This window comes from Arvicola amphibius, chromosome 12, assembly GCF_903992535.2.
Source record: "Arvicola amphibius chromosome 12, mArvAmp1.2, whole genome shotgun sequence".
In the NCBI taxonomy this organism is placed as follows: Eukaryota; Metazoa; Chordata; class Mammalia; order Rodentia; family Cricetidae; genus Arvicola; species Arvicola amphibius.
Genome location: NC_052058.2, coordinates 16,429,774 through 16,441,195, shown reverse-complemented (window position 1 = coordinate 16,441,195; position 11,422 = coordinate 16,429,774). Strand labels below are relative to the sequence as shown.

The following is an 11,422-nucleotide window of genomic DNA, read 5'->3' as shown; positions in this document are numbered from 1 at the left end:
TGGTTGCATTCACTAAGCTCAACAATCTTATGGTTCACTAGTGTCATAGCATCTGTGATTCTTCATTCATTTTAATTGCCAGATTGATATTCCATTGTATGGCTGTGTCACAGTCTGTTCATCAGGTGAGGGCATTGCAGGTGTTCCCATCATGCACAATGCTGCCTAGAACTTCTGTGGACAAATACCTAAAGACCAACTTTTGTGGGGGGGCAGGTACTGGAGTAGATACTTAGTGGAACTGATGGACATATAATAATTTTGCATCCAGCTTCTTGAAAAACTGTCAAACTGTTTTCCAAAGTGGCCTCACTATTTAATTCCCATCAGACCGTCCAAGTGTTCTCATCGGTCCACAGTCTCGCCCATGCTGCCCCTGACTGTCTCTTGGATAATGGTTGTTTTAATGTGAAGCCTAGCTCATGGTGGCTTTGGTGTCTCATTTTCTGAGTGGCAACAATGCTGTCTCCAAATGCTTAGGAGCCCATCTTTGGGTTAGGTTGTTTCCTAACCACCAAATTGGAACCTCCCCACTTTCATTCCCTACGAATTCCCAAATCCAAAGTGCCTTTTAAAACACTACCAGCTCAAAGGGACACTGTGTCCTCAGCATAGACTCTCACTTACTCAACCCTCCTTAGTTTTCCATTGCCTAAAGTTAAAACTGCTGAATCAACGTTTGAAATATGGGCTCCATCTTGTTCTTCTATACTCCCATTGGCAAATGGAAAAATGGCTTGGCTGGGGTCTCTCTTTTGTTTCCTTCTGTGTATTGGTTTCTTGCCTGAAGTCTTCCCTGTGGATTTCTTAATCCCCGAGTTTACACGGCTCAGATGAAAGCCACCATCCCCATCCATTGTTCATGACCCCCTTCACTGAGAATGTCACTTCCTCTGATGTCCTTTATCTTAAATGAGATTTGTTTGTTCTACAGGAGGATGTTATGGTCTGTCAGTATAGTGAGTTCATTTTATTCTGCATCTTGAACTTCTGCAGCCTTTCTGTTTTTTTTTTTTTTACTTTGCCTCCCTCTCTCCTTCCCTTCCTTCTTCTCTCCCTCCCTCCCTCCCTGATGGAGGAATGTCTATGTGTTATTTTTATTGGTTAATAAAGAAACTGTCTTGGCCCTTTAATAGGACAGAAAATTAGATAGGTGGAATAGACAGAACAGAATTCTGGGAGAGAGAAGGCAGATGCTTCAGGCAGTCGCCATGCTTCTCCTCTCCAAGACAGATGCAGGTTAAGATCTCTCCTGGTAAGTGACCACCTCATGGTGCTACATAGATTACTAAATATGGGTTAAAGCAAGATGTGAGAATTAACCAATAAGAGGCTAAAACTAATGGGCCAGGCAATGTTTAAAAGAATACAGTTTCCATGTAATTATTTCGGGTGTAAAGCTAGCCAGGTGGCGGGACGCAGCCCCTTCACTCCATCTACAGAGTGGCGCCCAACATGGGGCTAAATCCACTTAAAAACCTGAGAGAGCTTAAAAAAGGGAGAGAGAGTTGAACACAGCTTTTTGCCGTTTGCTAGGATGTGCCGTAGAGAGATTTCCTGTCTCGGCAATAGCGGCAGAAAAAAGCTGAGTCATTTTAAAACGCGGCTTCCTGGGGCTGTGCTGCCAGTGCAAACTCTGGCTTTAAAGCATTTCAATTACTTTTATAGGACTGGATGTTTGTATTCCCGCTCAGGATTGGAAAAAAGTACTCTGAGACCATGCCAATGGCTCAGCACTCCCCGGCTGCACCTGGGCAGATGGCAAAATCAGGTTTAGGCAGGCGGGAGAGCATGGTGGATTCCTGCCGCCATACAGAGAGATGTTCCCAAGCTGTGCGGTGTTCTGTGCATCAGATTTGGCTGTAACTTGGATGAAAAGAGTTTCTGTGCTGCACACTCAGTCTCAGAATTAAACTGCTGAGTGCGGCTCCAATGTGGACTGCTGTGTGCCTGGAACTGTGTGCGGCTCAGGGGCACCAAATGACTGAGAAAGGAGCAGCTCAGCAGGAGTGGCTCTGGCTCTGCTCTGCCATGCTAAACTATACTGATCTCAGGCAGAATCTATTGTAATTACCATAATAACAGCACAGTTAAGGTTTAGACTGGGCAGGACACAGGTGGTACCGTATTACCTCTACATGGTGTGACTTAAGTTTTTAAGAAGTGCTTAGCATTTTAAGAAATGCTCCTGGACAGTAAAAGAATTACAATTCACAATAGGACAGATTCAGACATAGAAGACCCCCATATGGGTCATAGTGTTGGATGACTGTACGTAGGCTTGGGAGAGAGAAAAAATAAATATAGAGAGAATAAAGTTAATGTCTTAAAAAAGGGTAAAGTCTTTAAAGAGACAGAGTACAGATAGTTATAGATTAAAAGAAGTAAAGAAAAATAAGCCACGTAAAAATGAAAAATTTACAGAGAGTCTGGATTCTATGTATTATTGTGTTTTCTTTAAATTTTTTGACTGTGAAGAAACTAAGTACAAAAAACCATTTCATTAAATGGGCTGCCAAGCTGAACCTGCATATATGTTCTAAAGGTATCTTGACTTCAGAAATTAGATCTAAAGATATCATGCTTTGGAAAAGAGTTTCTTCTTTTGTGTTCACAGAGGATGGGACCCTGTGGATTGCTTCTATCCCAATATGGTACGATAGACCACGCCCTCCTGAAAGGTTGCTGTAAACACCCTCAGAAAATTACTTCACTCAACTGCCGACTGAGATGAACCTGGCACACAGGTTACACCATGAAAGATCTGATTAACAACACCCTCATTCAACAGAAAACAGTTTGGAGAGAAAAAACTGCCCATTTCCCCAAATATTGTTTATAAATGTTCTTTTACGTTTAAAGGGGGATATGATATAGATATGAATAATTTCATTGGTATGGATTTTAAGGTCAATTTTGTTATATGTATATGTATTTCTGATCTTGATTAAGCTATTGTGATTGTATAGTTCATTTTAAAATGTTATGTATAATTAGAAAATATAGGTTGTTAATGGAGAATCATCGATAATAATCAAGCTTGTAGTCATGTTAATTAGATTTTCTAAATATATAGAGATATATTTCAATTAAAAAGACATTCTTCATATCTTTCAAAGACTACAGGATATGACATTTTAAATGTTTTAATAATTTAGGGCTTTTCATGACAATGAGACATGTCTGCTCCTGGCAGCACCAGCTACTTCAAGAGGAAGATGGGCATCGAAGAGGCTCCTTATGGAGTTTGTTAGCCATTTGGGCAAGAAACTGCTTTTGCCTGGACTGTTGCATAAATTGGACACAAAAAACCCACAGAAAGAGGACTGCTAAACTTGCCTAAAGATGAGATGGTTTTTTGGGGTTCCTGACTTATGAAAGAGACTGCGAGACGTTCTGCAGGACACAGCAGATAATGACTAAACTGTCTTTGGAATTTTCTGCTTCATGGAAATGTCTCTGGATCCTGTAGGCAGAAGATGGATGCCCCAATGGTACAGAGGAACTTTGGATGACTGTCCAGGCAGCAAGATGTCTCTGTGATTTCTAGAGTTTTGTAAGTTGCTTATTTCTCATTTACTTAGGTAATATTATATCCTTCTGGAGTCTTTTTTTTTTTTTTCGCTTTGATTTCTTTATTTTTTTTTTCTCATGGTTGATTTTTTTTATATTTAAAAATTTCCATCTCCTTCCCTCCTCCTCTCCCCTCCCTCCCTTCCTTCTCCCCCTTCCCTCCCCTCCCCTCCACGCATACCTCCCCTCCCTCCCTCTCAAGGCCAAGGAGCCATCAGGGTTCCCCACTCTATGCTAAGACCAAGGTCCTCCCAACTCCCCCCAGGTCCAGGAAGGTGATCGACCAAGCTGAGAAGGCTCCCACAGAGCCCATCCATGCAGAAGAATCAGAGCCCAGAGCCATTGTCCTTTGCTTCTCAGTCAGCCCCCGCTGTTGGCCACATTCAGAGAGACGGGTTTGGTCGCATGATCCATCAGTCCCATTCCAACTGGAGTTGGTGATCTCCCATTAGTTCTGTCCCACCGTCTCCATGAGTGAACGCACCCCTCTCGTTCCTGACTTTCTCCCTCATGTTCTCGCTCCTTCTGCTCCTCATCAGGACCCTTCTGGAGTCTTTGATAGAGTTAAAGAATAGATAGATAGTTATAATTGTTTTCCTTTGTTATGATAAAAGATAAAATAGTTATAAATATTGTAACTATAATTCTTGCTTGATGACTGTTTGTTATATATAATTTTACTATGTTAAAGTTAAAGCCTTTCTTTTTTGTTTTAACAGAAAAAGGGGAAATGATGGAGGAATGTCCATGTGTTACTTTCATTGGTTAATAAAGAAACTGCCTTGGCCCTTTAATAGGACAGAAAATTAGATAGGCGGAGTAGACAGAACAGAATTCTGGGAGAGAGAAGGCAGATGCTTCAGGCAGTCACCATGCTTCTCCTCTCCAAGACAGATGCAGGTAAGATCTCTCCTGGTAAGCGACCACCTCGTGGTGCTACACAGATTATTAAATATGGGTTAAAGCAAGATGTGAAAATTAGCCAATAAGAGGCTAAAACTAATGGGCCAGGCAGTATTTAAAAGAATACAGTTTCCATGTAATTATTTTGGCTGTAAAGCTAGCCGGGTGGCAGGACACAGCCCCTCCGCTCCATCTACACCTCCCTCCCTCTCTCCTTTTCTATCTTCCTCCCTTTCGCACTTCTGCTTCCTTCTAACATGGCCTCAGGTTCATTATGTAGCCAAGGATGACCCTGAACCCCTGGTCCTCCTGCCATCACCTTCCAAGTGCAGGTGTTGCAAGCACGCCCCATGGTGACTTCAGGGTGGGCCTCTTTCTTCTTCCTTACCGTAAACAGCGACATATGGGATGCTGTGGTACTTTTTCAAAGCAGGTGACTTCCTGTGCTCCTCAGTGGCACAGCCCAAGGTTGCCAAATTCCAGCACCCGAGGTTGGCGAGCTGAGCCCTCACTGCCCCACCTCTCTTTACTCTTTTAGACAGTCATATGGCATTTGCTCATGGACCTTCTTCCTCTCTCTCCTGAATCTAATTTTGGGGCTGAAGTCAAGGCTTGGAATTGGGCTGGCGGTATAACTCAGGGGTAGGACACTTGCTTAGCTCAGGAAAACCTAGATTCCATCCTAAGCACTGGAAGAAATGAAAAGATTTGGAATTTAACACAAAAGGAACTTCTAAGAATAAAATAATTAAGTGTTGAAACAATATTCTAAGAGTGGAAAGCCTTCTTAGGCTCACAAGATAACGATTCTTCTCTTCCACTACAGTAGTGACCAAACACACAAATTAAAATCAGCTTGGCAGCCCACACATGATCATATGGTCCCAGAACACCAGTCGATCATATGCAAATATTGTCTGCATATTCATCAAGATGCCACACGGACAGTGGAAGCTGCTTTAATTATCTTTCAAGGAGAAACCCAGCCGCCTCTGGCACACGCACTCTGCTGGCTCTGCTGGCATCTTGCTGCCTGGACTCATATGGAAATTAGTTCAAAGGCAAGATATTAAAAAGGAGTGGAATCTGTTATAGTCTGTGTTCTGTGTAACAATTAGGAGTTGCAGGCCTGATTTGGGGTTTTTATTCCTGACTTGTACTTTTAGACTCTCAAAAATGCAATGGCATCATATATTTTGGCTATAAATTTTATGAGCCATTCATCTTTGAGATATAAACAAAGGAAAAGCTAAATTGGATGCTCTGAAATATAAAAGCCCATGAAGCATTCCCAAAGAAGTTATGTGCATATAATAATTAAATGGCAAGGATGGTGGATTACGAACTTCATTCTCATTCAGAGAGTGGACTTGAAATCTTGTATTTGCATTTTGTGGTCACAGAGGGACCAGAGACACTGCTTCTCACCCAAAGGTAGCAATGGAATCAATTACTTATCATTCATAGAAGTTTTGGGCTGTTATAAGCCAATGTGTGATTTCATTCCTAAAATAAGGGTATTTAAAAACAAGTCAAGTCGTGAAGGAAATACTACCAACGTCCTTGACTGTGAAGAAGTGAGAAACATCCCATCCACTTCACCTCTTCTCCTTTGCAAAGGTTTATTTGTGTCATTGGGATTCTTTAATTTAATAGAAAATAAAATTATAGCTCGTCTCCACAGGCTGCACATCATAGACAAACCCCTTGAATCTATGTAACAGTCTTGGCTGGTGTGTGGCTCCGTGATAGAGCACTTGTCGGGTGTGTGTGAGGCCTCAGTTTCACTTCCAGTGCAGGGGGGTAGGAGGGCGCGTGGAAACCCGCAGCAGAGTCAGCCACGGGGAGGCTGCCTTGGAGACTGCATTAAGTTTCCCTATGATCTTTAACTGGGTTAAAGCATCCTTGAAAGTGACATGCAGATGGTGACAGAGCTGGGCAGAGGTTTTACCTGCTACAGGGAAGTTGAGCTCAATGTCAAGTTCAAGATGGTTGGAAAGCTTGTAGGGCTTTCTGCGGAAACCCCAGAAGGACCACATTTTAGGGACAAAGAACAAGCATTGGTACAAAGAGCTGTTTTCATTAGGTGTAAGGGAAACAATGAAGTAGAACTATCCTAACAAAGGAGGGGTAGAATGGAATTATTCTATGTATTTAAACAAAACACACAAATTTAAATGACTATGCATGAATACACACGCACGCATGCGCATGAACACACACACACATGCGCATGAACATGCACAGATGACATGTCCACCAGAGTGGCTGAACAGTGGAAGCAAGGGCTAGTGAACTTAATAAGAGAACAACTGAGATGATATGACCTAAAGGTAGCTAAGGCAAGTCAGTAACCCATGTGTCACGACCATGGAACATAATAACAACACACACATTATCGGAGTCCAAGAAGAACAGAAAGATACAGAATGGGGCAGTAAAAGAATTTGAATAAATAGTGGCTGAAATTGAAATGTCCCAAATTGGGGTGGGCTTTGAGGGCTTATAGCTGGCTAAACTATTTTCTCTCTTTCTTTGTTTCCTGTGTGTGAATGAAATGTGGGCTGTCAGTATCATGTCACCTGTCTCCCCTGCCTGTTGCCAGCCTTCCCCCTGAGGATGTACTCTAAGCCTCTGGAATGACGAGCCGACACAATCCCCCTTCTTCCTAAAGTTGCCTTTGTGGGGTATTCTATCACAGCAGCAGAAAAGTGACTAATACTGATTGTCAGGTTCCAGAAATCCAGCAAACCCCGAGCAGGAGGAACACAGATCATATCCAGGAGTATCCTAAGACAGGAAGATAGAAAGAAAAAGGAACCCATGCCACCCATGACAGTGGCAGCTCATGTCTAACCAGAAAGAAGGCAGAGGACCATTCTAAAGGGCCAAAAGAAAAGCCCCGGAGAGAATTCTATATCCAGTTAATCAAGTCCTTAAACAGAGAGGTAAGGCAGATAAGTAGACCCAGAGACAATCTGTTGCTACAAGTTCTTTGCTTACAGGAATTGTAAAGGAGGGGCTGGAGAGATGGGTCACTGGCTGCTCCCACAGAGGTCCTTGTTTCAGTTCCTAGCACCCACAGGGCAGTTCACAATCTGCAGCTCCAGTTCTGGTAGCTGTAGTCTCTGCAGGTACCAGGTGTTCACGCCACACACACATACACACACATACATACACACACACACACACACCACCCACCCCCTCACCCCAACCCCCATCCCCCCACATCCTGGCTACCCCCCAACACACACACACTGGCCCACATGCATGCACACACACGTGTGTATACACACACATCCTGGCCACATACGCACATGTGCAAGCACACACACCAGACACACACACATCCTGGCCACACACACACACTGCCCCCCCCACTGGCACAACCACTTCTACATAGAAAATGAAAACAAGTAAATTTTTGAAAAGAAAGAAAGAAATGCTAAGGGAAGTTCGTCCTCCAGGCTAAAAGAAAGGAATTCAATTGGAATTTTAGTTCGTGGGGTGGGGAGAATCCAGGCATGCAAAAACTAGGTAAATACATTTAAAAACCCCATATTTTCCCTAGTTTCATGGAAAGACAGATTTGTCAAAACATAATATAAACGATCATATTGTGGATTTTACAATGTGTACATTTAAATCATTAGCTCAAAGGACAGAGATAAAACGGAAATGGCCTGCTGAAGTGTACATTTAGTGAATTCTGCAATGTTACCCCTGAACAGCCCGCGCTAACTCAGAAATGCATATGAGAGTCATTAGAGCTAGAAACCCAGTCGAGGGATGAGAGAATATGAAGACATTATTCAATTAACAAGAAAGGCAAGCGGAAGGGAGGAATGTAAGACAGCAGAATAGGAAACAGACCCATGCGAACAGTAACAGGAAACCCAAAACCATGTTAAGCCAAACACAAAAGACATACGGATTCTGTAGACAAAAAAATTCAAGATCAATCAAAACTGATCTGTGGTGATGGGAAGTCGGTACAGCGATTGCTAACTGTTAACGGGGATGGGGGACTGCCTGGGAAGGGGTGAATTTTTTTCATTGAGAAGAATTTACATCTTAATTGGGTACTCATGAAATTTTACACTAAAAATTTACGCATTTCACTGTATGTCGATTTTCCATCAACTCTCTTGAGGGGACCGCCAGCTTTAAAATTTCACCAACAGAGGGCGCTCCGAGCCCATCAAACACGCGGTGGGCCGCAGATACTTTTGGACACACATCAGATCTACACTAGGCTCATCATTTTCTGGGCGAACCGCGTTGCTCTGCGATGGCTCTCACCCCCCGCCCCCGTCGATACCCCACCTTAACCACTCGGGGCTTCACGGGCTCGTCCATTTCACCTGGCCACATGCTGCTTTGGGGCTGATAAGCCGCGCGTAGCTAATGGCGACGATATTTTCCGCGGCACCCAGGCAGAATACAGATGTGGTTACAGCCGGCATGTGCTGCCTGGAGGCTACCTGTCCCCCTAAGGTCCTCTGCAGATATGATCGCGTTGAAATTGGAAGTAGGAACGTAATGGAAACTTCCACAGTGTTCTCAACATCTTCATTTTGACCTTTTCGCCTTGCTTTGAAGGCTGTGAAATATCCCGGGCGCACTGGCAGCAGAGGGTGAGGGGCTGGGGTGGCTGCACCGTGGAGGCACCGAAGATTCCAGTAGGAAGACAAGATGGGGGCGTTGCCCCTGGGTCCCAGCACCCTAATTGCTGTCTTCTGTCCTCCCTTCCTTGCTTATCCATATGTCAGAAGGAAGGCAGACTAGGAAAGCCCGAAATGTCCCCCTGCCCCCACCTAGCCCAAGGCCAGGTCTTTCCGGGGTGCCGGGATGCCATTACACCACACGTGATCTCCGCGCCCGGCTGGTCCTGCAGGAGGCGTCTCGCGGGGTGTTAATTAAAGGTCACCACAAAATAGACCTGCCGGCTCACCAGAAGAAATGTCCTCCCGGGAAATGAAAAATGACACCCCAGAGCAGCCACGTGTGGAGCCCGGCGTACACCGGCTTCCAGAGCTCCGGGGCTCTACGCGGGGTGGGGGCGGGAATCAGACAGAGGGCGACAGCTGGGTGCTCTGGAGATCTCACAGGTCCGGATGCTCGCAGGCTAACGCGCAAGGGGACGAGGGGACTGATCCCAACCCGGAGGCCAGGGCAGCTCGCGCCACACCCCCTCTCCAGGCCCGCACAGTCCTCCCGCGCGTGTGCGGCGCCGCCAATCCCTCAGTTTCCCCAGCCCGGCAGCTGCGCGCTGGGTCCCTGGTTCACCTGTGCGGGTCTCGGGAGGTTTCCCCCATCACTAACAGGGGTTTGGGCCGGAGGGCGGGCAGGGGCTGAAGGCTCCGGGTCCAAGCCAGGGTCCGGGGAAGAAGGAACCCCTGGCCGCCTGGGGCTGAGAGGGCGATTCAAGGAAAGGTTTGCCAGGCAGGTCTGGGAGAACAAAGGGCGGGGGGGTTGGCCCCGGCCTGTTTGCGGACTTGTTTGTGACTCAATCCGTTTGCACGGCGTTTCAAAGGCAGACCTGCTCGCTTTGCTAGGAGAGACCAGCCCCCGGGGGCGGGGAGGCGGGGAGGCTCCCGCGCCGCATTTCCGCGCAGCTCGACCGGCTTGGAGCTGCAGGCTCGCACGGCGGGTAGCACCGGAGCCCCCGGCCGCGGGCCCCTCGCCAGCAACTTCCCCGCCCGGAGCCAGATTTACGACCCCACCCCCGCCCCGGCTGCGCCTGGCGATGCCAGGCCCGAGCGCCGCGCCGTAAATGGATCGCGGCGGGCGCGGCGGCGGCGGGCGGGCGGGCTCCGAGGCGGCAGGGTCGCGGTCCCCTAGGCTCCGCGCTGAGCCCGGGTGCACACGCGCGTCCTGATCGCGGGCTGCTCGCCGGCTGCGCACAGCCGCCCTCTCCCTGCCCTGCGCGCAACTGTCAGGAGAAAACGGGCCGGCGCATATTGGCTCGGCGACTCGCCGAGGCTCCTCCCCGAGTCTGGATCCTTATATTTTGGGAGAATTTCTTTGAACTCAGTTAGCGAGCTCGGGGAAGGAGGCAAGTTCCCACCGCCGGCTCGGCTCGGCGAGGGCTCGCCCACCTTCCCTGCAGCCGCCTTGCACCCTCGCCGTCGTCCTCCCTCTCGGCCCCGCTGGAGGAGAACGCGCTGGCCGGGCGGAGGAAAATGCCAGCGATCTGGATGTGGCGGTGAAGAGAGGACGCGTGGCTAGAGGAGGCAGAGAGATGAGGAAACCCATTATTTGAGAACCACCAGGCGCTCCAAACCTTCCTGCAAATTGGTGCTATCACTTCTGGGGTCCATTTGCTTTTTCTCTCTTCCCAACCCCCCATTAAGAAATCTTGACTTGAGGACCAACCCCTACCACGAGGGGGGACGCTTTCTGGGTTGGCAAACCTTTTGGATGTAGCCTTGTGGGAACATATAGACCCTTTCCTCTGGAAGAGCCACCATGAATTCGGTAGCTGGAAATAAAGAGAGGCTTGCGGTCTCCACCAGGGGCAAGAAATACGGGGTAAGTTGTGGCGGCGTCCACGCGGAGATGCGTTCCCAAGGACCCATTGGGGCGGGTGTCCTCCGCTTCCCCGGGAACCGGCGGCGGGCTCACGGCCCCCAGCTCTCGGGTGGCATTGGCGTCTCCACCGATGAGGCCGTGCATGCGTGGAGGTGGGTCTGCAGCTCGCCTGGCTTTGGGAATTTCTTTGGTCTCGGTTCCTCCCTTTCCCTGCACCGGTAACTTTTGTAGTATTGGAGGCAGAGTTAAACCGAAGGGAAGCGTTTCCCAGGAATCCCTCTGCGGTTCCCTGGGCTCGCTGCCCGGGAGCGGGGAGCCCCTTTCATTTACCTTCGGGACCCGGAGGGCTATTCTCCGAATGAGTGAATACCTAGAAGTCACAGTCGCCCACCCTTTGGATATAGTGTTCCAG

The 11,422-nt window shown here is 47.5% G+C and overlaps 1 protein-coding gene across 1 annotated transcript in view; it reads left to right on the top strand.

Moving 5' to 3' along the window:
* Positions 1-10,947: 10,947 nt before the first annotated feature.
* Kif26b (kinesin family member 26B) overlaps positions 10,948-11,422 on the top strand; it is a 403,437-nt gene continuing 402,962 nt past the window's right edge. Inside the window, 1 exon segment of the mRNA XM_038349915.1 lies at positions 10,948-11,010. Within this exon segment, the coding sequence (XP_038205843.1) occupies positions 10,948-11,010 (63 nt within the window).